Raw genomic sequence first — 23,063 nt, forward strand, 5'->3', positions numbered from 1 at the left:
ACGCTTACGGGGTCTCGCCGTACCGGACAACAAGAACAGCCCAGCGGAGGACACGTATCTCAGCTTAACACAGCAACGCTACAAAGGATTCAGCTGACTTGGGATAAGCTTCCGATGTAGTCCATCCACTCGGTAGAGAAGGATGACGTTGCTGGGCCGGAAAAAGTAAAACGAGGGATGATAGATTGATTTGATAACATGGCCCTGAAGAGGTGTTGAGATTGTCAGCTGTGTGTGGTGATGAAGTCATGTATATTTCGAATCATGCTAGACGTAACATCCGGGAGAACGAGGAACCCTTGAAAGGAACCCCTGCGTGGGAAGGGGCTGATGGGAGTAAATGAACCGGCAGGCTGCAGGCATCGCAGGGATACACACCTTGCATAACACCTGATAAGAAACGAGGTGGGAGATTCGGCGGCCGAAAGCATAGCTGAAAAGCCGAGATCTCTTGATATGATATTTACATTGACAGAAAAATAAAGTAGCTCTTATGGGACATTCTGTCATCTCTCCGCTGGACTGATGCTTTTTACGTTCGAGGACGAGCAGCCTTGATTATGCACGCTTTCCCGTGGTAGCCTGGGAACAGGCGTGCACTATTGGACCAGACAAGGTCCGAGACCTGATGATGTGATCGACCATGCAGTTACTGATCAGCCTTGTCCTTGAATGATTAGCTGCAGGCGTAAGTCAGAACCCTCCAACACGTAATCTCATTCATAAGGGTACATCGTGCTGCCGGTTTGTCTATTTCACCTGATTTCGCAGTGGCTCTGCTCTAGCCTGGTGGTTTTTTCCGGCGCAAAATAGAGCACACATATGATGGCCATCATGAAGCCGAAAGAGGAATACTGTGATGGCCCGGATACCAAAGCAGAAAGGATGCCGTCGGATACAGAGTCACCAGTAGGAGATCCGGATCCAGCCCCCGGTGAAACTGAGGTTTACTCGACCTTCTCTCGTCGAACAAGAGCATTGATTGTCCTGATAGCTTCAGTGGCCAGTGTTTTCTCCTCCTTGTCGGCAAACATCTACTTGCCCGCAACTGACACTATTGCCGACCAGTTCCACGTGAGCGACACCTTGATAAATCTTACCTTGTCAACATATATGGTAGGTGAATATGTAAAGCATTTAAAAGATGAGGGGAAGTGCTTACCATCATGACATAGATCTTCCAAGGTCTCGCGCCCACTTTTTTTGGCGGGCTTGCCGACAATGCAGGGCGGCGGCCAGCGTATATCCTTTGCTTCATCGCGTATATCGCCGCCAACATCGGGCTCGCCCTGCAGCGCAACTACGCCGCGCTGCTCGTTCTGAGATGTCTCCAGAGTGCTGGCGGTAGCAGCACTATTGCGCTCGCTAATGCTATTGTTGCTGACGTCGTCACTACCGCCGAGCGCGGCAAGTACATTGGATATGTGTCGGCCGGCTTCATCATTGGCCCGTCGGTAGGGCCTATAATCGGGGGCCTTTTGACGCAGTTCCTAGGCTGGCCCTTCATATTCTGGTTGCTGGCAATCCTTGCAAGTGCTTTCTTCATCGTGCTAGTGCTTTTTCTTCCCGAAACTGCCCGTAAGGTTGTCGGCAATGGCTCACGATCTCCCCCAATATGGAACCTGTCGGGGCTACAGCTCTGTTCTCGACGTCAACGGGCTGAGGCTCATTCCTCGGCGGGCATTCATCTTCGTTTCCCCAACCCGCTCAAGGCTCTCACCATTATTTTCCACAAAGATGTTTTTCTGATCCTTCTGGGAAATGGTGTGGCTATCGCAGGCTATTTTGCTGTCACAGGTACTATCACCTCGCAGTTCAGCCGCATATACGGCTTCAACGAGGTGCAGATCGGTCTGTGCTATCTTCCCCTTGGCGTGGGCAATCTGATTGCTGCATATACACAAGGAAAAATAACAGACTGGAACTATCGACGGCACGCAAGCAGCCAAGGCATTGATATTTCCAGCAATCGCCGACCTGACTTGGACAAATTTGCCATCGAACGCCCCCGTGCTGAAGTCGTCTTGCCGCAGGCAATCGGGGAAGCATTGAGCATGATTGCGTATGGCTGGGTTTTGCACTACGAGACCAATCTTGCAGGCCCACTCGTTCTCCTTCTTCTCATTGGGTATACTTCTGCAGCAGTAATGAATACCTTGAGTGCGTTGATGGTTGATATCTACCCCGAGAGTCCGGCGATGGCAACAGCTGCCATGAATCTCACACGATGCTGGCTCGGAGCTGGCGCAGCTGCTGCAATTCTTCCTATGATTGATGCCATTGGTAATGGATGGGCTTTTACTGTAATTGGGTTCATGTGTTTTGTGTGCGTGCCAGCGATGGTAGTGGTCTGGCTTTGGGGTTATGACTGGCGCAGACAGCGACATTGACGGAAAGTCGTCTCTAGGAGGATTATGTTAGCCATTGAGTTATATCATCTAATCTAACACAAGGGCGCTTCTTTGATTGGCTAGTACGATGTAGCATGTAGCATGTAGCATGTTGCATGAGCGTCGGGGGCTGACACAAGCATACTACTTCTGTCATTGATTCAGATGGAAGGGCAGGTCTGGGACTCGAAAGCCAACACCGGCTAAACCGGCTCTGTGTAGCACAAGTAGTTGTACTGTCAAGCTGAGCACGTCGGGTAATTATTTCTTCGAGAGTTCCAGGCTCTTCGCTTGTCGAGCTCAGGAGAGAGGGTCACCTTAGTGAAGGCCACTAACGCCGGAGTCTCGCGTATCCACTCGATAAACCCGTTGTTCAAAGTATCTATTGGTAGATAGAAGCTAGATAAAAGAAGATGGAAGAAGAGGAGAGAAGGGGAGAGAGGATGTCTGGTTGATGTTAGTGTGGCAGTGTTTGTCGCTGACGTGGGGGCGATTCTAAGGCTGGTTGGAAATGTTGTCCCCAGGCAAACAGTAAGCAAACAAGAAGCAAACAGGAAAGCAAACACCTGATCTTTCCAGCACAATTTGGGGCCATGGGGCCAAATTCTCTTAGCTCAATAATGATCGCCAGGGGCAATGAACAGTCTGAGTTAGCTGGAGGTGTCCCATGAGTCTTGTTAGTCTCTGGATGAAATGACCCATACTACAGCCGCATTCGCTACACAATCAGTTCGTTAGTTCAAGTCCCATTCTGCCTTGGTTGCTTTGTGACTTACAATAGCTGTTTCCACGCGTTTCCCAACATTGAAGATACACTGATCCACGTCTGTACCGCTCTGCAAGACAGGATACCTGTAGAAATAGAGCACCGGGCAACGCAGCATGGCAAGCCCATAAAATCTAGCCAGGTCGAATGAGAGATGTCAATTGCAGCCTGTTCATCCGACCCAACACTACCAAGACCAAATGAGCAACAGTTTTGGCCCCATATGAAGGACCGTTGACCCACTGTTGGCCATAACTCATTGGGTTCGATAGTCTCTCCGAATCAGTCCCTAGATCTATCGGTCACTAATGAGCTAGAAATTCAACGCATGGGGCCGAAGGCCCTAGAAAAAGCTGTTTCAACATGCTTCGGCTGAATCTTATGCGGCTATGTTACCAGGGCGATCATATAAGATTGCCTTCACCCGCCAATTCCACTTCCGTCTCCCAAGCATCGTGAACACAGAAAATGCCTGCGACACTTAGGCAGACGCTGTTGCTGGCCCTGTGGGCCGGCAGCCTGGTTTCCAGCTCCTGGGGAGCTGACCTACCTACTACCGATGTAGTAGCCTCTCACGCTAGTATCACTCCTGCTCCGGTAGCAGGAGCTTGGCTGGCTGAGTCGGATCCTGCCGGTATTGAGCATGAGGTGGATGAAGACGAGCACCCTCGGCTGGTGGCTAGAAAGAAGAAAAAGAAGACAAGCAAGAAGTCCAGCAAGACAAGCAAGAAGTCGAGTAAGACGAGCACGAAGTCCAAGACGAAGACTTCCACCTCGACCAAGGACACAGCTACTCACACGACGAGCACAAAATCCAAGACTTCTACTTCGACCTCGACCAAGGATACGTCTACTCACACAACAAGCACCAAGACTCCCGAGTCGCACAGTACCTCAACCTCAACCAAGGATACTTCTACTTCCACGAGTACCAAGACACCTGAGGATCAGAGTACCTCGACTTCGACGAAGGCCACTCCTACGCATACGACCAGCACCAAGACACCCGAGAGCCACAGTACATCAACGTCGACCAAGGCCACACCTACTCACACTACGAGCACCAAGACACCCGAGGGCCACAGCACCTCGAGTAGTGCGGCTCATGAGACCTCTGCATCGGGAGGCCAGTTTGTGCAAACCCCAACTCCAGGGACATCAACACGGACAGTCTCGGAGGGGTCTGCTGCAGGCACTTCTACTCACAGTCACACCACAAGCCCCGGGTCGTCTGCTAGCGGCAGCCACACGCATACGACGAGCACTGAATCTCATCAATTGTCCTCCAGCGCTGCACACCACCATACAAGCACAGGGTCTGAGCACCCGACCTCCACTCCTGAATCTCACTCTGCATCGCACTCTGCATCGCACTCTGCGTCGCACTCTGCGTCGCACTCTGCGTCCCACACTGCATCCCACACCATAACCTCGGGATCTGCGCACATAACCAGTAGCAGTGCCGTTGAGACTTCATCTCATACTGTGTCATCATCTAAGCCAATCATTTCTTCGGGCGTTGCAACTTCCACAAGTGCTACTCCGGTTAGCTCTGAAGCTGCCCAGCCGACTGATGATGCCTCGGGTGATGATGGGGATGATGGAGAGGAAACTGGCGATGACTCTGGGGAAGATACCGGCGACGATTCTGGTGATGACACTGGCGATGACGGAGAGGATACTGGTGACGAGTCGGGCGATGACTCTGGGGATGATACCGGTGATGACACCGGCGACGACACCGGCGACGATACTGGCGATGACACTGGAGATGATACTGGAGATGACACTGGTGATGAGTCTGGCGATGACTCTGGGGATGATACCGGTGATGACTCCGGCGGCGACACCGGCGATGACACTGGAGATGATACTGGCGATGATACTGGTGATGATACTGGAGATGATACTGGTGATGATACTGGAGATGATACTGGAGATGACACTGGAGATGACACTGGAGATGACACTGGAGATGACACTGGAGATGACACTGGAGATGACACTGGAGATGATACTGGAGATGACACTGGTGATGACGCTGGAGATGACACTGGCGACGATTCTGGTGACAATTCCGGTGAAGGTTCCGGCGAAGATACCGGAGATGATTCTGGTGACTCTGATGATGGCTCAGCTACCACTACCTCGCCTGCCACTTCATCCTCCGCGTCTCCAGCTGCCAGATCAAGCGCAGCTGTCTCGGAACTGTGCAGCCCCCAATGCACTGAATGCCTGTCAACTGACACAACCGATACCTCAGGCACGTCATTCAGACGGTCCGGTCTATTCAGCAGAGGGCTCGCTCAAAGGGCCTCCAGCTTTCTCGCCTGGATGTCCACCCAGATGCAGACCGCACAGCCCCTTGTCAAGAGCACTAGCGGCGTAACTACATCTACATCCGTCGTTTTTGGCAGCGGTACAAGCAGCCTTTCCCAGGCTAATGTTCGCGGATGCACTGTTCTCTACGTTGTCTCCAAGTACGCTGTGTACGAGGCGCACCTGTGGGAATCCCCGGGATTTGTGTCGAGCCAGAACGGCACTGTCGCCTTCAACGAGCAATCATTCCAGACCAACATTATCAGCTACCTGACGAACGACGTGAACCTCAAGCTGCCACAGCTCACTGGCTCCGCTGCGTACCCCGACCCTGGCACTCAGATCTACATTGGCACGCCTGTAGCCGCTACTGGACAAGGCGCAAAGTACGTGTCTCAAATCTCGCGCATCGCATCAACAGTCAACCAAATTCTTGGGCTGTCTTCTGAGCCGGCTGAGTACTACTACACGCCCACCAGCACGGATGGTGAAAACAACTGGCTATTCCAGTACAATGAGAACGCCTGCAACAAGCCTGAGTGGCAAATTTGGTATGGCGGTATGGCAGATAATGCCCTGTGGTCATCCAGCCAGACGTCTAGCTCCTGCGCCTCTAGTGCGGCGACGCCTTCTCGCACACCAGGAGTTCCTGCCTATACCCCGTCCACCATGATGGTCATGCCTAAAGCGACTCCTGCTTATTAGCGGGGCTGCTACTAATTTATCGAACTTGAGCATGAGCTGAGCCTTGCTGCCAATCTTTGACTCACCCTCCCTTTTCTGTACGATGCTTCCACACACTCTCTTGTTTCTGTACGATGCTTCACACACTCTCTTGCTATGTTACCTTCTTACATTCATTCACAAATCTTGCTTATGCTTTCTTACCCTCACTTGCTTATCTTATTGTCCACCTGTGACCTATACTTTGAAAACTTTATGTGCATTAACTGCAGTACCTTGAGACAGGAATTTCATACTTGTATATATATTATTATCCTGCTATATAGCCAGCGTAGAATGTAACAAACCCGCCAAGCAACAGACTACGTATTATCCATGCCCCTTACATGGAGAAGGGGAAATCCCCACCCACCGAGCCATCAACCCATCAATCCCCCCGTCACCAACCCAGTTCCACACCCCAAACCAAGAATTCGAACCAGTTCAAACAATAAAGCCAAGAAACACAGAAAGAAAATCAAGATGTCATTCAAGATCCTCCTCAAGGCAACTCGCCTTCCAGAAATCTCCCCCTCCACATTCAAATCCCGTCTAGAAGCGCACATCGAACTAGTCAAGCGTCTTACGGGTCCTGATTTTCCCCTCTCCCATCGACGAATCTATATTGATCGTCCTACTGCTCCGTCTTCAGAGGGAACATATCCTACCACCGTGCTACTCGGACAACAGAGTGATTTCTCATTCGACGTGATAGCGGAATTGACATTCGAGGATAAGGCTGCATTCGAGCGGTTTCAGGCGAAAGTCGGAGAGCCGGAGATTGCGAGAGCAATCCAGGAGGATGAGCATGAATGGTCGGATCGGGGGAAGTTGGGGATTGTGGTGTTGGGGGAGGTGAGGGAGACGAAGAGGTGATTTCAATGTTGACTTTTCTGGTTGATGTTCATGATGATCACCTCTTACAGAGATGGGGATGATGTGGGGTTGGTTTTGCACGTTTGAGAATCGAGGCAGATCAATTGGACGTTATTGAGTATGTGTGAGAACTTGCATATTGTAGTAGAAGATTTATTGCCTATCACATCTACTATTACCTACTAAATGGCCATTCTATGTCCACGGAGTGACAGGTGACGCAGGGATCGACGACCCCTTGTAGATCTGCCGCATCACGGCTCCATACATAACAACCACCGACAACCACTTCAACACCACCCATCACGACGCGTTAGTCAATGCTACGCATATATCAAGTGATACCAAATCCCCAAAAATGGCCTCTACTACGCCACCAACTCCTCATCCATCGCGTCAAACGCCCTACACCCATTCCCTTCACGCGTCACACCGCATCCTACACAACAACCCCCAAATTCCAATACCAGCTCTCTCAATACAACTTGAACCAGTCAGAACCAGGTAAAAGTATCTCCGCAGTGGCCAGCTCAAACTCCCAGCGGATTAAGTCGGTCTGTCACGCCGTTCTCTCACCATCTAGAGCGCTTCAGCCCTTAACCTCACGGTGTCACCCACTTCTCATGCATTATCAACGGCTTCAATATAACTCAAAATTCCGCTCCCACTATTCAAGTATGACAACATCAAGCAGTGACAACTCATCAAGCGAGTCATACCCCAAGTACAATTGGATCGACGGGGCCGAGTCTCTCGAGAAATATAGACCCGGAGGCTACCACCCTGTCATGGTAGGGGATCTACTACATGACCGATATCGCATCATCGACAAGCTCGGATACGGAGGATACTCGACCGTATGGCTCGCCCGCGACACCCACATGGAACGCTACGTCGCCGTCAAAGTAGGCATAGCAAATTCCCTTCCGCATGAAATTAAGATTCTGCGGGCTCTTTCGGCGCCCGCTTCAGTGCCATCGTCTGTTCGCGCGGGCCTCGACTCCATACCGGTACCGTTAGATGAATTCGAGGTGACTGGTCCCAACGGGACGCATCCATGCCATACGACGACACCTGCACGATGCAACCTCAGAGAAGTCTCTTTCAGCCGTCTTTTCCCACTTGACGTTGCGCGTGCGTTATCAGGGGGCCTTGTACTAGCTGTCGCTTATATGCACTCGCAAGGCTATGTTCACGGAGGTAAGCTCAGAGTCCATCGCTTTGACCCAGTTCTTCAAGTCGATGCTGATAAAAACAAGATATCCATCTTCGCAACATCTTAGTAAAGCTACCAGCAAGCTTCGACGGTCTCTCTACTGAGGAATTCTACGAGCAATATGGGAACCCTGAGACGGTGCCAATCACACAGCGTGACGGAGGCTCACTTCCACCACATGTTCCACCGAAAGCAGTGCTACCTCTTTACCTCGGAAAAAAAGCCGAGGAATTCACATTGCAGGACGCCCAGGTTCTTTTGAGTGATTTCGGAGAGGCGTTCTCCCCAGTCTCATCCCCTCGCTCTGGAGAGTATTGCCACACCCCTGTGCCTTACTGCCCACCCGAGGCTCTGTTTGAGCCCCAGCGCTTCTTTCGTACCCTGCGGACGTTTGGAGCTTAGCTACTGCTGTGTGGGAGATTCTGGGTATGAAGGCTATTTTCAGCACCGAGGCGCCAGAGGATGAAGTCACGTGTCAGCAAATTGATGTACTTGGGCCTATGCCGCAGGCGTGGTATAGTGCATGGGAGGAGCGGGGCTATTTCTTTGATGAAGATGGGCGTCCAGTGGAAGGCCGCGAGGTATGGCCTACTTTGGACCTGGCGTTTGAGCAGGGAGTGAGGGAGTATCGACGGCAGGGTGGAGTAGGGGACTTTTGTGATGATGAGACTGCTGCTATTTTGGAGCTGATGCGGGGGATGTTGAGATTTGAGCCGGAAAAGAGACTGACCATTGAAGAGGTGTTGCAGTCGGAATGGGTATCTAAGTGGGTGATGCCTGATTATGAACGGAGTTTGCAAGCATGTACATAATTTATCCATAGATAAATACACCGAACCTACTCCCCCCGATAAGAAGTAAGTAAATTACATTACTTCGCAACCTCCTCCGCAAACCCAACCAACAACTCATTCACAACATCCGGCTTCTCCAACTGCACCCAATGACCCGCATCCACCACCTCGATCCTCGAATCCACCACATTCGTAGTCGTCATATGCGACCCCACCTCCATCCGACAAACATAGTCCTGCTTCGCAGCAATATACAGATTCTTCACGGTGCATTTCCCCACTCCACCCTCAATGTCCGCTTCATCTTCGGTATTGATGCCGCGAATCGCAGCCTTATACCACGACAGCGGACCGGCGTATCCACCCTCCGAGAAGACACGATGATGGATATCGTAGTCTTCCTGGGTGAGCCAGGACGGGAGAGGGGTGGTTTTGCCAGAGCGGACCCATTCGGCTGCTTTGCCGATGGGAGCGAGATCGGTTTTCCACATCGCAGGGTCTTGCGGGTAGATGAGGTTGAAAGCGGATTCGGGCTGTAGATTTATTAGTATACGTTCAATCTTCAGTAAGGAGGATAGGGGCGGATGTACATGAGCTGCCATCTCATCAGCTGCTTCATCGGTGTTATGCCAGAGCCAGTACCCGAAGACGGGGTATCCGAAGAGGGATTCGGTGTGTTTGAGGAGACCGTCTATCACTATCAGAATTCATATCCTCGATAGTCATATGGGTAATAGATAAGATTCATACCGAGATCGAACTTCGGCCCAGGGGCATTATACGCGACTGCAATGCTGACGAACCCGTAGAACCGCTGGGGATAGTAATATGCCACGCGGGAGGCGAGACCGACGCCCCTTAAGCCCTGTTAGTATTCATTCATGCAATTGACATCTATATTGAAGGACAGGCATCATACCAATCATGCGCGACCAACACCGCCCGAGAGACACCCTCGCGATCCAGAATCTCAATCACATGCTGGCTCATCGCCTTCAAACGGTACGCCTTGAGGTCCGTCGGCTTGTCGGTATCGCCATAGCCCAGCAGATCGGGCGCAATTACACCGTATCCGCCCTTCTGCAGGAATGCGATCTGGTGTCGCCAGTCGTAGCTGGTAGAGGGGTAGCCGTGGAGGAAGAGGAAGGTGGGTTTTCCGTCCGTGGCGGGGACGTGGACGTAGCCGTAGGTGGTGCCGTCGGAGAGAGTGGCCTTTTTGGCTAGGTTGGGGTAGACGGTGGATGCCATTTTGTTTGACAAGGAGTTGATGGTTGCACTTGAAGGGGGAAGTAGGGTGAGATTGGGGTAATTATATGATGGGTTTGGAGGGGTAGCTCTCAGCCTTGTTGGATGCTTGTGAGTGTCAGCGTAAGCAGAGTGGGATTGACGAACTACCCTATCACAGTGGACCTTGGCTTTGTTGGTAGTTAGTGAGATGGGGATAGTTGGGGACACCTTATGATCAAAGAAGTAGTAGAGTTTAAACTAAATGATTATGGATGGTGGTTCACGGAGGGGCATTTATTTGGCTGCCAAGGCTAGTTAATTAGTGGCCTCCACTCTGCCGAGGCACATAATTGAGGGTCTGTATTTCCGATTAGTGAACTTGACATAACGTTACATTTTGGTGATTTATTTACCTCTGAACTATGAAATATTCATGGTCCACCCCAGTAGAGAATATAATAGCTTTGGTTTTTTAATTCATAGTATAGCTCCATGTCTGAGCTACTCGTTCAACCCTGTGTTGACAACTGTCGGAACCCGCTTTTTAGTGCACTTTCGGCGTGAATTCGCCAGTTGTGCATTGGAGCTAACCGCTTGACCATTTGGTAAAAGACAAGAGATCTGAGTCTTGGAGCCAAGAATGCGCATCACTCATAAGCTTCAATTGATATAAACACTACAGGTAGGTAATGTGGGACGCAATTCTCACGTCGCCGTTGATCAAGTTTCCAAGCCTGTCGCAAGTACATGAATATTCCTATACATTGAATGAGATGGTTAAAGTTCATCCCAATTCAATTCGTCAACAATTCTAGGTGTCTTCCATGCTTAGCGGATCAGGTAATGGCTACATTGCACCTATCTTAGTGTCTTTTGGCTGTTACTGAGCTTTATACACTTCTGCATAGTAAAGATTCAATCACGAGTATGGTACACTAGTACACAAAGAGCTGACCGCGAAGCATAGATATAACCAGTCCAGGCTGTGTGACAGTCTAGATCTCATCACTCAAAAAATAATTCGCCGCAACCGGCCCCCCAACCGCCTTCAAGATCGGCTCCAGAGTGAAGTTGAACCGCGCAAAAGCAGTCTGCGAGTAATAAGTCCCGTTTGCTGCCTCATCGAAAGGCACATATCCCTCGGGCTGGTCAAACAGATACAGCGTGTAGGTGTGGTTGGTGCTGTCTCGGGGACGAGGAGCCGTATATTCGGAGATAGCATCGCTGGAGTTGACGAAGCGTCCGTTCTGGATAGTGTAGTTGCCACCCCACCAGTGCAGGCGGGTGGTGGTGTTGACAGCCAGACCGGGGACGAGAGTGTCGTAGTAGGCGGCGGTGGTGACATCCGAATCAGGGATGTTGAGGTCGAGCATCACGACCATGTAGGTGGCATCCTTGTTCAGGTTCTCGGTGACATAGATGGCCGGCTGGCTGGTGATGTCTTTCGTTTGGAGTTAGTTTTTGAGCTTACACCGTATACGAGGCGGAGTATGTACCATCAGGGCTCATCCAGGTACCAGGGGTCACGGTGGCATTGGGAAAGGCGACACCAAAGTTCTTGTTGGTGGATGGGGAGCTGCCCGGGGGCGTCTGGGCCAGCGCGGTGGCGGCGAGGGCGGATAGAAGGGAGAGATAACGCATGCTGGATGGTTAAAGCGTAAGAGGTCTGGCCAGGAACACAGTTCCAATGGATCGTCCCATGTCTATATAACGTTCAGGAACGGAGGTTAAAATCAGCTCCGTCCGCCGAAGGCTTCGTCATACATCGGCGGATGATGCTGGATCGGGTTGGCGAGTGGATCGGCAGCGGGCCCGGCTTGTGCAGAATTCCCGTCGTTCCGCTTCCATTTTAGGGTTAAATCCGTGAAACGTCGGATATCATGTGGCCGTTACGGAAACCATCTCCTTTGAGTGCTTCACGTGAAACTGTTACTGAACATTTGGTTCTGGAAAAAAGGGAATAATGTTCAACAGTCAGTATGCACCTAGGCACAAAACTTTGAGTGCATCTGACGGAATCAACCACCGAATCGCTCGGTTCGTCGTATACATAAAATACTGGATATCCATCATATCTCGTGATAGAAGCGGATCATCCTCAAAGAGCTTGTTTGGCTCGAGCAGTGGCAACATGTCCCACTGCCGCTGTGTGCAGGGGACTGCCGATTTGTGCCGCTCCTGAACCAAAGAATAGCTGTGGAGCTCTCGATCCGTATCTTGTCAATCGAAAATAGTGTCAACTTGCAGTTTTCTCTACTTACATAGTTACATCAATTCTGAACCGGCCACCATGTTGTCATTTACAAACGAAGCCCGAAGGCTCCTGGTGCCAGTCGAATTCATCCAACATGTTCTCCCACAAAGTCGTCTCTCGATCTTTCCTTTCACTTTCACCTCCTGGATATATCGCAGGTGATTCATGCCTGGCGGTCGGAGAACGATATCCACGGATAGCACTCTGGCTACCAGTCACTTCGCATGCGTGTCCCTGCAAAGCATTGGGACCAAGATGATGCAACCTAGTACATTCGTGCTCATATCCCGATCTCTGTGTCGAGAGGTTGATATGTCCTTGTCGCTGCTCACTCATGGTATTGTCCAGCCAAACCAACATGCTTCTCAACACCTTTTTCAGTCTATCAAAGGGTTATTATCTCGCAGATTACCTTCCATTTTCTTCATCAGAGCAAGTCCGAGGGTGTGAATGTCATGTCTTTTGATCCCAGGGATATCGAACCGCTCATGAAATAGCAAGTGGAGCTTTGAAAAAAGCAGATGGCTGTACCAAAGTATATTGTATGACGAAGCAGGCAGGTGAACGAGCGCTGGTAATGGTATTGCAAGAAACATGTTGATAGTATTGTATGCTGACGAGGATAATGCTTGAAGCTGCTGTAGATCACATTAGGGAGTGCAGTGGTGCCGTCCAAGAACTAGTAATGATGTTGCACTAAGCTCTAGGCGCACAGCCCCTGGTAGATGTTAGTGCCTGACACAGCAGTATAGTTTTAGGGGATGACTCACAGTTATCCCAAAGATTTTGGTTACGGAGAAGTTCCTCTGTATGCTTTTGCTGCAGTGCGAGGGAGCCAGATAGCTTCCGCCAGGCCATGCTCTCATCTGCTCCCGAAAAATGCTTCCCAACAAGCGACCAATCAGTCCTGAAGCGTGTGTACTCCTTTGTATATACCCCGAGCACTACATCGGTAGGGTATTCTGCCTTTAGTGCAAGCATCTCAGCGCACCGTTTGATCCGTTCAGTATACTTCATGGCTAGCTGTCCTCGAAAGAACAGTGACCTGTTATGGATATCATAGATGTAAGCTTCTAATGCCCGAAAGAAGGGGATTCCTATCAACTCACCTCGAACAGAGATAATAACATCCGGGAAGAGCCCGCTGTGCCGCTGAGGTCCAGCAATCGCTATCAATCTCTACCTGGTTAGCAACCTGGCTGCTAAACGGAGAAGCCTGCCTATTCAAGTCTCCTTTGTCCAGGCCTAGATCCCCAACAATCATGACCGCCATTTGCAGAAACATGAAACACTGGGAATCATAGATAGGCCAGTGATAATAACTCCAGGCAACGTGGACCAAAAGCCCTAAGAGCAGATCCAAGCTCCTCTCCAAGTTGGCTACCAAGCGAGCGGCGATGGACCTCCTGACTTCTTGTTCCATTTTTAGTTGTAACGATGGTTTGTGCTCCAGGCAGGCGGTCACGATGCACAGCAGGAGAAAGGGAAATTGCTGCCGAAGTGTCGGAACACCCAGCTGAGTGGGAATTATGACGAAAGGAAACAGGGGCATTTTATGCAAGCGAAAATCTGCCAAAAACTCTTCACATTCTAGGAGAGTGAAAAGCCCACGAGAGATAAAATCCACTTCTGCATCCATCCCTGACGGCGAGTTTCCAGCAGGTAACTCATGATGATTGCTATAGCCTGAATCGTCTTGGCTGAAGTGAAATTGATGTTTCGGTGTTCGAAAAGGTAGGTTGTCATGACTACTTCTCTGGTAAGGATGATTCAATAGGTTGGTCCACTACCGAGGATTGGAGCAAGTACCTTCATTAATGCCACCTGAGTGACTAAACTGTCTGCTTGCTCCTGCAGGGTGTCAATGCGGCTATTCCTACTTTTAAACGGAAAGTCAGCCTCACAAATAGTGTCCTGAAAATGTGATGAGACTGACCTGCGATTGCCAGTCCCTTGAGTTTGTGGGGCGATACAAGGCTGGGAGAGCCGCATACAACGTTCGCAACTCGGTATACCTAGGACCGAATCTCGGGTCGGAACACATTTAGACCTGGCGCAGGCATGTCGCCTCCGATGTTGTCGGTGCATCTCACTTCAGTAAAAGACCTTGGAATACCGCGTCAGACCACCATAGAAGGAAACTTCAAAAGAATTTGAGTTGGTCCATCTCTAAAGAAAACAGACAGATGATAAAACTGTTAGTGCTAGGTCCTTGAAGAGTAGCAGGACAAGGATCCAGAGAAGATACCAACAACAGATAGCAATAAAGATAGAACCGACCTCGACCGGGCCAATCAGCATTGCTGTCGGAGGAACCGGGTCGGACTCATGGCCGGAAACGGAATCGGGATCGGAGCCGGCATATCAGCCCTGTGCCCTGACAGGGAGGTATGGCCAATAATCATCCGGAAATCTATGTCTGCCTTATTTTCGCTATCTCTAGACTACAAGCGAAGGCATGCAGGCTAATGAGCCAAGAAATGCGTTCTTCCTTCCAGACCTATGGTGTGTGAAGGACGGATGACTAGCCGACAGCTGGAAAACAGATGAAAGCCACGTAGTCTCAGTGTTCGTGGACATAATTCCGTACTTTCAATTGCAGGGTAGCAGGATACTGCATTTCAAGCTTTTATCGCGAGTTCTGGCTTGTCTATTTTATTCCGAGGTAACGCTACCAAGTGCTGCAGGCCACTCCAACGGCACCGCAACATTGAGCCCGCGCTTGATAACAAGCACGTTATGCCTCTGTACGACCATAAAGTCGCGGGTGGCGGGTAGGTACTCAATAAGAAAGTTTGCGTTGCTTCCTCTCCACTCTGATAAAAGTAAGAAATGCCGCCATGCGCCCTGCCTGTTGGTAATCCATTGAGCCAGATCAACAGTACAAACCCAGAAATCGCCATCCACAAACAGAAATAGGCCCCCACAGACGCCGATAATTTGATGTATTCTGCTGGATATATTCTCGAAGTCTGGAAGAGGATATTCATTGGGCCATTTGTTGTCCGGGTGGAGTTCAGTTGCTTTCCAGACTCTCAAGTTGGAATGTGGAGCCTTCTTATATGCATGTTTTTCGCCAATCGTAGCAACGAATTTCCCAGCACTCATTGGTCTTCCAGTTTTATTCAAGGCGTCAAGCCGTGAAGCTATTTCATCATTTCTATCATCATTGGGTGGCTTTTCCTTCAGACACTTTTCACCCGTCGTCTCTTCAGGACGGTCCCACATGTACACATAGGCTTGACCGGCACCTATAACCAAGAAAGAGTCTGGAAGCTGAGGGTGCTGAAGAATTTCGTGGTCATGGCTAAAGTCATCTAGACAGAGACGAAAGTCAATCTGGTCTCCAGACAACGTCCACACCTTGACCCAGTGTCTTCCCTCAATCAGGACCTTTGTTCCGCTCGTGTTGAACAGCAAATCCAATACAGGCTCCCCGGATCGTATTTCGTTCACAGTAGTAAATATCCCATCTCCATCCGCGTTGGGCTCTATTTTGGACACGAGGATGCGACTGGACTCGTCTGCTGTGACGAGGAGCCCGCCTCTTCTGCAGTATCCCACGCAGGTTATCATAGTACCCAGAGCGTGCCGACACACTTCTTTCTGTTGCATGGTTTGTCCGTCGAAGCACATGACGGATCCATCTTCCTTTCCACAGAAGAGGTACCTTCCATCTGGGTGAGGGCAGATTGCTGTTATTTGAACGTCCGCGGCTCGTTCCATATGATTTGAAGTAGTCTCAAGGGTCCTTGCTTGACTGAAGTCGCTTTCACTATCATCTTCGTACTCTCCCCCAATCAAAGCTTCCGGTCCCCATACTCGGCACTGAGTACCACGGATATCAGCGAATCGCAGGCTGTCGGCACTGAATGAAACCCCACGGATACCGTCTTCGGACGAATCGATTCTATGTGTGAGTGCTAGGCTTGTCCCTTGAGCCCCGGTAAACTCAAAGACATTCAAAGTGCCACGAGAGCTGCCAGTGAGAAGGATGCGACCATCTGGGAAACAGGTGAGAGTATGAGCATAGACATCCTGCCTGCGGTAGCATAACGCAGCAGAATATAGGTCATAGACAACAAGCTCTCCATCGCCATATGAGACCACCAGGACATTGCGGTTTCGGTTGAATACCATGCCATCAACGGTGTATTCTATGGCCATATTACTGTTTCTGTAACAGGCTTGAACAAGAGACGATGTCGTCATCTCAAACACATATACCGGTCGGCCTTTGTAGCTGACTGCAAGATAAGAGCCGTCATTTGCCAAGAGAGCCATTGCTGGGGGTTGAGTTGGTTTGGTCTGTCCTGTCACTTCTTGAAATCGCTGGGTCCATGGAAGAGTGTCTCCCGAGTTTTTTTCGTCGTCAAGAATCCAAGTAGTTATGTAATTTCCTCGAGTAGCGGCCAGTAAAACACTGCTATTTTCATGAAATGTGACGGTAAGAGGTTGGTGCGGGACATCATAAGTTCGCACTTGTCTTAATGTCTGCAGATCCCAGACTTTGATGTTGCGCCGGCCACTGGAGGCCAAGTACTGGTCATCATCACTAAATTTGAGTATTGCCACTCGCTCTTCGTGGGTGAAAATGGCCTTCTTTTCCAGTGATTCCCAAAGATAAAGAGTGATACTTCCATCGGACAATGAAACAGCAAAGTGGAAATTCCCATGGGCGATTGCAGTCGTCCGTGAGGTACCATAATCAATTCGAGAAATGCATTCATTCCAGCCATCAACTTCAAGGCTTTTGAGTATGATGCCACGAGGACGCAAGGTGTATTGTCTTGATATCATTGACTCCGAGGGGCAGAGTGATGGAATGACTGTATGAATTGCTGAAGGGCAAGTGTCCAAGGCTACCCGGAATCTGGCATTCACTCTTAGCAAGTCGTGTATCCACTTCCGTAGCTGCTTCTTTTTTTCGTTTGGTATAGGCAACTTTTCACTGTTGCATGCCAAATATGAGGCCATGTTCCTTGCGGTGTGCGTGACATACTGTAGTCTCCTTGTCTCAGCGAGGTACTGAATCCAGGGTAATGCAGTACACTCCATAAACTTCAGGAGTGAATCCCATATGTTGGGGTCTCCTCTAGCGCAATCATTCAGATGGTCAGAAAAATAAATTGCGGCATAGTCAGCAATGTTGCTCTCTGCAGTGATAGGCAGAGAACGTGCGTCTGATCCTCGTGTGCCGGGCGCATTGTCGATGAAGTTGCTTAATGCCTTTAGGCAGAGCTCTGCGATCCGCAATTGGCTTGTAGGCCTGTGTATGACAAAGGCTGAAATTTCTTCCTGCTCCAACAAGAATGCTCGAGCAGTTTGGTGAACACATTGAACTTCATTTCCTCGGCCAACTTTAATGAGTTGCCCACAATTGGTGTTGATAGCATCTTCCAATCTGTGAACTGTTTCACCGGTGTCGATCTTAATGGCATGCTTCAACTCTTCTACGGAAAGCGGCCTCAATGCCAGCGACGTCCAGGTAAGGATGGACCGAACCAAATCATGGCTCTGGGCCGGTATGTTTTGTAAGATTCGCTTGTAGACATTGTGCATCTCTCTAGGCGTTTCACTGATAACCTTTTCTGCGCTTTCTGCGGAGAATGTGGTCTCGAGCTCCCGAATTACGAGGGATAACCATAAAAAGGATCCATTAGCCATATCCAGGATTTTGGCTTGGAATCTTCCCTGATCGTCATCAGCTGCCATGGGTAGGTGCTGAAACCTCGAATTGACAAATTTCCTCAAATCATCTATCGTATCCTGGGGCTGTAAAGTGTATTCCCCAATGGCGTGATAATGAGATGGATGGCATCGAGACATTTTCAGCCCGTTGCGACTCGTAACAAATATTCGCAACCACGGAGGACATTCTGTAAGTAAAGAAACAAGGAGACAGGATTTTAGACACTCGTCGAGAGCATCAATGACCCAGTAGCATGAAGTAGGCTTCACCTTTTTGAAGATAAACTCTAGGAAGATCTCACGCCACAATGTTCGCTCGTCCAAATTCTCCCACGTGCTAGAATCGGGTGAGACCTTGGTAATTTGTCCAAGTATCTTCTTATCCATTCGACACATTTGAAAGGCAAGTGATAAGAGACATTTGGTGATTGTAGAGTTATCTCGATCGCCATGCTTAAAAAAGAAATAACTGCATGGGAAATTGCTTTGAACACAGTCGTCGATTATAGAGCTCGAAATGACTGATTTCCCAGAGCCAGCATTACCCGTGAGCCAGAAGATGGCCCGATCGGAGTCTCCTAATTTCCACGAAGCATATTGCTTCCTCATTGTCAGCCATTCACAGGTCCCGGTAGTCCGCAGCTCGTCCAGCGCCAAACGGTCATTATTTGGAGCATCACTGATGCCGGTCAGATTGGACAGCTCCTCCAAGGCCGCCTTCGCATTCTCGGAATTTATGATAGTCACGGTAAGGATAACCTCAGCATGTATGACGGCGGAAGCCACTGACCCTGAGAAACAATGGAATCGATGGTAGTGACAAAAGCATTCCGAACTGTCTTATAATTCGGATCTGCAGGACTGTCAAATTTGCACACGCCCCTATGGTCTGCATTCAGAAGTGAGCATCGCTCCTTTGAGTAGCCTAGAGTGGCTGAGGTTTTGTCAACAATAATAGCGCTTGTCAACTTAAAACTGCACGGAAGAGTTTCGTAGAAGGACCATATGTGCAAGTAATCCGCAACATGTCGGAAACTGTCATTTATGGACTGGATTGAGTCGGAATTTCGTTCTAGCTCTAGAACGAACGGCTTGGGCCCAAAGGACACCCTAAGGACATTTGCGAGAGTCGTTGCAAGATCTGAGCCCCGGTGAGGCGTGGCGAGAAAGTATAATGTATGGATTCGCGCTCCAATCTCCTTCAGAGTAGGGTCTTCCCGAGCGAGGATATATGCATGTGGGATGGTGAGCCCAGAAGTGGACGAAACTAGACATGGAATGGTCTACCTTTTTCGCAACCAGCCCGCCCATACTATGTGCAACAAGTACCAATTTTGTCTTCAATTCGTCAGTTGAGAGTAAGTATAGAGATAGGAACATGACTCACATTGCTTCGACGAATGTCTGGATTGCATTTGATTTCTCCTAACAAGGACAGCGCAAAGTCATGGATGTTCAAAATACTGGCTGTTTTTTCGGCCCAATCAGCTTTATATCCAAAGCTGTATATACGCACTTTGTCAAACTCGGGGTCCTGAGATAACCATTCTTTGGGCCAATAATGGTAGGGGTCTGGTGACTTGGACCATGTTTTTCTAGACCCCCCTCCAAGGCCGTGGATGAAGATAAAATCGACGAGCGGTTCTGAAACGGTACGAAGCAGTTGAAGACCTAGAGGTCCTTTGAAGCCTTCACTCTCAAGTAAGGGCTTGTCATTAAGAGCAGTATGCCTTTGAGCAACATTGGCTCTTCGATCTATACGGAGCCTGCCGAACGACCTCCTGAACCAGCCATAACTCTCCGCCGTAGAGTCATGCCCTCCGGACTATTTAGTTTCAGCGTCTGCTTTCTAGTTTTCCTAGAGTTGCAAGACCAACCTTATCCATTACAAAAGCATGCCAATATCGTCGGAATACTTTCTCGACGTCTAAATCATTTATACAACAGGGGTACCAGGAGCTGGTAGGTGATGAAAACTCCAACTGTTCCACCACCAGTGCCCCTCACTGGGAGCTGCTCGCTTACGACTCCCTGCATTGGGCTATTTCGAGATTCTGCGCAGCGAATGGATACCCGTGTTGCGCGAGCCAGTCGTAAGTCTCGGTTAGGCGCTGCCCGCCATGCTATTGCACTCATGCAGGCTGAGCGGCTATAGCATGCAGCGCGACACACTGCGCAGTGTATGATTCGTTGATCAACTCTTGGCCAGGCTCAAGTGTTATTGATTTCTGTCAAGCTAGTGTAGTTGCTTTATCTCAACCAAGTAGTAAGGAGGGAGGCCGTGGAGAAGTATTCCGCAGACATATTGAGTACCGTCGACACAATCAGCTGTCATTATGTTGGTCTGCAGATATCCATACTTTTTTCTCCCTGAAGGGGGCGATCCAACGTTATGATATTGCAGTGATATCAGTGTGATTCTTTATTAGGTAATTCTTTGTCACCGCGTTATCTTTATTTAAATCCCAGTCATGGGTGTATTGAAATGAAATCCTTTGGAGACTGTGTAGGGGCTAAGTGGCTCCCCGGTGGGGATTAGCACCATCACACCCCTGCTCGTTGAACACGGCAACCACGGCGGGGTACTTCATCCCTTTGCCTCCAATAGTTATGCCAGCCCCAATCCATTGACATTGCGCGTCGATTGCATCGGCATTATACAGGCTCATTATCAAATTTGTAGCCCCATCATGTCGCAGTCAGATTGTCAACCAATTAATGTGGAGGACGGCATTCCGACGGAAATGGCCATTGACCATGTTGTTTTATCGGGTATGGAGATATTGGCTACGTATCTGCATACTAGGATTGACTAACAAGAAAAAATAACAGAACTTGCATTGTTCCGTCGACCGTTGAAAGTCGTTAGCCTTGGTTCTTCGGCCTGGGCTCAAAGATATCGGATTGATGTCGAGGCCCAGGAACAGGCAGAGAGCTATTTCATGAAGGTAACTCTTCCTACGAGGCTTACACACTCTGGAGAACATCCTGCAACTTATGCTTTACTAAACAGTCTCTTGACAGATATCATTTGGGGATCATGGCAGGGAAGCCCTCAAGGGAGAATACGAGGCTACTTTGGCAATTCACAGCATCGTCGGAAGCTTCACACCCAAGCCAATCGAATGGGGATCCTTCAAAGCTCTTTCAGGTACACATTATTATCTCTGTCGTTTCTACGACTTTGCGGAACATGCTCCTAAACCAGCAGAGTTTTGCCAGAAGGTCGCCTTTCTCCATTCGAGGAGCAATTCGCCAACCAGCAAATTCGGGTTTCACCTTGTGACATACAACGGCGACCTGCCTCAGGAGAATGGCTACACTGACACGTGGGAGGAATTCTTCACGATCGGATTTAGGCACATGGTAAATATGAACATAGAACGTGGTGGGCCGTGGCCTGAGCTGGAAGACCTAGACACTGCTATGATTGACAAAGTGATCCCCCGCTTGTTAAGGCCAATGGAAACAGGAGGACGGTCCATCAAGCCATCCCTTGTCCATGGAGACCTGTGGTGCGGAAATGTCGCAGTCGATTCAGCCACAGGGCGGCCGCTGATATATGATCCTGCGAGCTTTTATGCGCACAATGAGTGTATGTGCTATTCGTAAGTCTAGTTTTGAGTTTCACTAACGTGTTCCTGCAGACGAATTGGGCAATTGGCGTTCTGAGCGAAATGGGTTTGACAGAAGCTTCTTTGATGCCTATCATTCAATTATTCCAAAGACTGCCCCAACAGAAGACTACGATGACCGGATTGCACTGTATTCAATGTAAGAAACATTCCAGCTCATTTTTATGAAGGAGTTCTTATTCGGAACAGGCGCTTTAATCTACAAGCCGCGGCCCTCTTCCCAGGATACTAGCTTTCGAAACTCGTAAGTCGAGTTCAACCTTAACTGGTCCCTAGGTTGCTAATCATTTATCAGGGTAATTGAAGAAATGAGACAAATGGTTGCGAAGTACCCGGGAGGCTACGAGGAGGATGCCAGGATACTCTGTGACAGCATCTAAGGTATCTTAGGCAAGTTATCATAGTTTGGTTGCGAACATCTGCACCTTCCATCAAGGCATATATATCTTTGTGTCCGCAATAGCTCAGTTCTATCATGATGTTTGTTCTTTATTTTCCTGGGCTTCTTGTAAGTATCAGAACAAGGCGCATAACTTTGCTCTTTCATTAGAAGAGATATGCTCGACGCATATGTCTTCACAGTAGTTATGGCATGCATCTGATTAGTATAGTACTACAGATAAGAAGACAGGTAAGTCGAAAAGATGATAAGCGCCCACCGAGTGGAGATTAGCAGCACCCCTGTTGGTGGATGGGGTACTTGGGCGGGGTACTTCTTCCATCTCTGGTTTTGTTTCTTTGTCATTCTCCTTCCCTCCCAGCATATCCGAAGATCATGCCACCTGCATCCTTTTTCATCTCTGACATTTGCATTCCCAGCTGTCGGCTTCGGCACCTTCAAGAGTGATGATGGCAACGGAAACGTCAAGGGGGCTGTTCTACAAGCCCTGTGCTTCGGCTACAGACACATAAACACCGCTACTGCTTAAAGGAATGAGATGAGGTCGGTGAAGTCATTAAGGAGACGGGGATATATCTAGAAGAGTTATTGTCACCACAAAGCTGTAAGCACCTCCGCTTGTGGCTACAACCGAGAACTGACTCTCTGTTCAGAGCTCAGACATGGCACCGTGTTTCCGACGTCGAGAGCCCTCGACCTCAGCTTAGAGAGGCTGAAATTGGACTATGGTTTGTCTTCGCAGCAGCTGCACAGTACATCAGGGCATGTGGCT

At 49.5% G+C, this 23,063-nt stretch overlaps 12 protein-coding genes across 12 annotated transcripts; 6 read left to right on the plus strand and 6 right to left on the minus strand.

Moving 5' to 3' along the window:
• Nucleotides 1-834: 834 nt before the first annotated feature.
• AKAW2_10204S (uncharacterized protein) lies at nucleotides 835-2,390 on the plus strand (the record flags this gene model as incomplete). Its single annotated transcript, XM_041684591.1, has 2 exons — nucleotides 835-1,116; nucleotides 1,176-2,390. The coding sequence occupies 2 exons, from the start codon at nucleotides 835-837 to the stop codon at nucleotides 2,388-2,390; spliced, it is 1,497 nt and encodes a 498-aa protein (XP_041536924.1).
• Nucleotides 2,391-3,624: 1,234 nt separating this feature from the next.
• On the plus strand, nucleotides 3,625-6,180 carry AKAW2_10205S (uncharacterized protein; the record flags this gene model as incomplete). Its single annotated transcript, XM_041684602.1, has 1 exon — nucleotides 3,625-6,180. One exon carries the CDS (start codon nucleotides 3,625-3,627, stop codon nucleotides 6,178-6,180), a length of 2,556 nt encoding a protein of 851 aa, XP_041536925.1.
• A 501-nt stretch (nucleotides 6,181-6,681) lies between these two features.
• AKAW2_10206S (EthD domain-containing protein) lies at nucleotides 6,682-7,074 on the plus strand (the record flags this gene model as incomplete). Its single annotated transcript, XM_041684613.1, has 1 exon — nucleotides 6,682-7,074. The coding sequence occupies one exon, from the start codon at nucleotides 6,682-6,684 to the stop codon at nucleotides 7,072-7,074; it is 393 nt and encodes a 130-aa protein (XP_041536926.1).
• Nucleotides 7,075-7,751: 677 nt separating this feature from the next.
• On the plus strand, nucleotides 7,752-8,692 carry AKAW2_10207S (uncharacterized protein; the record flags this gene model as incomplete). Its single annotated transcript, XM_041684624.1, has 2 exons — nucleotides 7,752-8,274; nucleotides 8,334-8,692. The coding sequence occupies 2 exons, from the start codon at nucleotides 7,752-7,754 to the stop codon at nucleotides 8,690-8,692; spliced, it is 882 nt and encodes a 293-aa protein (XP_041536927.1).
• Nucleotides 8,693-8,718: 26 nt separating this feature from the next.
• Nucleotides 8,719-9,102, plus strand: AKAW2_10208S (uncharacterized protein; the record flags this gene model as incomplete). The annotated part of the gene is made up of 1 exon (XM_041684635.1): nucleotides 8,719-9,102. One exon carries the CDS (start codon nucleotides 8,719-8,721, stop codon nucleotides 9,100-9,102), a length of 384 nt encoding a protein of 127 aa, XP_041536928.1.
• Nucleotides 9,103-9,161: 59 nt separating this feature from the next.
• On the minus strand, nucleotides 9,162-10,332 carry AKAW2_10209A (alpha/beta fold hydrolase; the record flags this gene model as incomplete). The annotated part of the gene is made up of 4 exons (XM_041684646.1): nucleotides 9,162-9,617; nucleotides 9,675-9,775; nucleotides 9,835-9,941; nucleotides 10,004-10,332. The coding sequence occupies 4 exons, from the start codon at nucleotides 10,330-10,332 to the stop codon at nucleotides 9,162-9,164; spliced, it is 993 nt and encodes a 330-aa protein (XP_041536929.1).
• Nucleotides 10,333-11,306: 974 nt separating this feature from the next.
• Nucleotides 11,307-11,952, minus strand: AKAW2_10210A (YbhB/YbcL family Raf kinase inhibitor-like protein; the record flags this gene model as incomplete). The annotated part of the gene is made up of 2 exons (XM_041684658.1): nucleotides 11,307-11,752; nucleotides 11,808-11,952. 2 exons carry the CDS (start codon nucleotides 11,950-11,952, stop codon nucleotides 11,307-11,309), a joined length of 591 nt encoding a protein of 196 aa, XP_041536930.1.
• A 655-nt stretch (nucleotides 11,953-12,607) lies between these two features.
• On the minus strand, nucleotides 12,608-12,925 carry AKAW2_10211A (uncharacterized protein; the record flags this gene model as incomplete). Its single annotated transcript, XM_041684669.1, has 1 exon — nucleotides 12,608-12,925. The coding sequence occupies one exon, from the start codon at nucleotides 12,923-12,925 to the stop codon at nucleotides 12,608-12,610; it is 318 nt and encodes a 105-aa protein (XP_041536931.1).
• Nucleotides 12,926-13,215: 290 nt separating this feature from the next.
• On the minus strand, nucleotides 13,216-14,557 carry AKAW2_10212A (uncharacterized protein; the record flags this gene model as incomplete). The annotated part of the gene is made up of 5 exons (XM_041684680.1): nucleotides 13,216-13,283; nucleotides 13,336-13,610; nucleotides 13,675-14,321; nucleotides 14,375-14,444; nucleotides 14,502-14,557. The coding sequence occupies 5 exons, from the start codon at nucleotides 14,555-14,557 to the stop codon at nucleotides 13,216-13,218; spliced, it is 1,116 nt and encodes a 371-aa protein (XP_041536932.1).
• Nucleotides 14,558-15,220: 663 nt separating this feature from the next.
• AKAW2_10213A (uncharacterized protein) lies at nucleotides 15,221-18,280 on the minus strand (the record flags this gene model as incomplete). Its single annotated transcript, XM_041684691.1, has 1 exon — nucleotides 15,221-18,280. The coding sequence occupies one exon, from the start codon at nucleotides 18,278-18,280 to the stop codon at nucleotides 15,221-15,223; it is 3,060 nt and encodes a 1,019-aa protein (XP_041536933.1).
• A 1,086-nt stretch (nucleotides 18,281-19,366) lies between these two features.
• Nucleotides 19,367-20,142, minus strand: AKAW2_10214A (uncharacterized protein; the record flags this gene model as incomplete). The annotated part of the gene is made up of 3 exons (XM_041684702.1): nucleotides 19,367-19,594; nucleotides 19,644-20,081; nucleotides 20,134-20,142. 3 exons carry the CDS (start codon nucleotides 20,140-20,142, stop codon nucleotides 19,367-19,369), a joined length of 675 nt encoding a protein of 224 aa, XP_041536934.1.
• Nucleotides 20,143-20,946: 804 nt separating this feature from the next.
• AKAW2_10215S (uncharacterized protein) lies at nucleotides 20,947-22,123 on the plus strand (the record flags this gene model as incomplete). Its single annotated transcript, XM_041684713.1, has 5 exons — nucleotides 20,947-21,028; nucleotides 21,089-21,204; nucleotides 21,281-21,851; nucleotides 21,904-22,030; nucleotides 22,081-22,123. 5 exons carry the CDS (start codon nucleotides 20,947-20,949, stop codon nucleotides 22,121-22,123), a joined length of 939 nt encoding a protein of 312 aa, XP_041536935.1.
• Between the last annotated feature and the right edge of the window lie 940 nt (nucleotides 22,124-23,063).

This window comes from Aspergillus luchuensis, chromosome 1 (genome assembly GCF_016861625.1).
Source record: "Aspergillus luchuensis IFO 4308 DNA, chromosome 1, nearly complete sequence".
NCBI classification, from domain to species: Eukaryota; Fungi; Ascomycota; class Eurotiomycetes; order Eurotiales; family Aspergillaceae; genus Aspergillus; species Aspergillus luchuensis.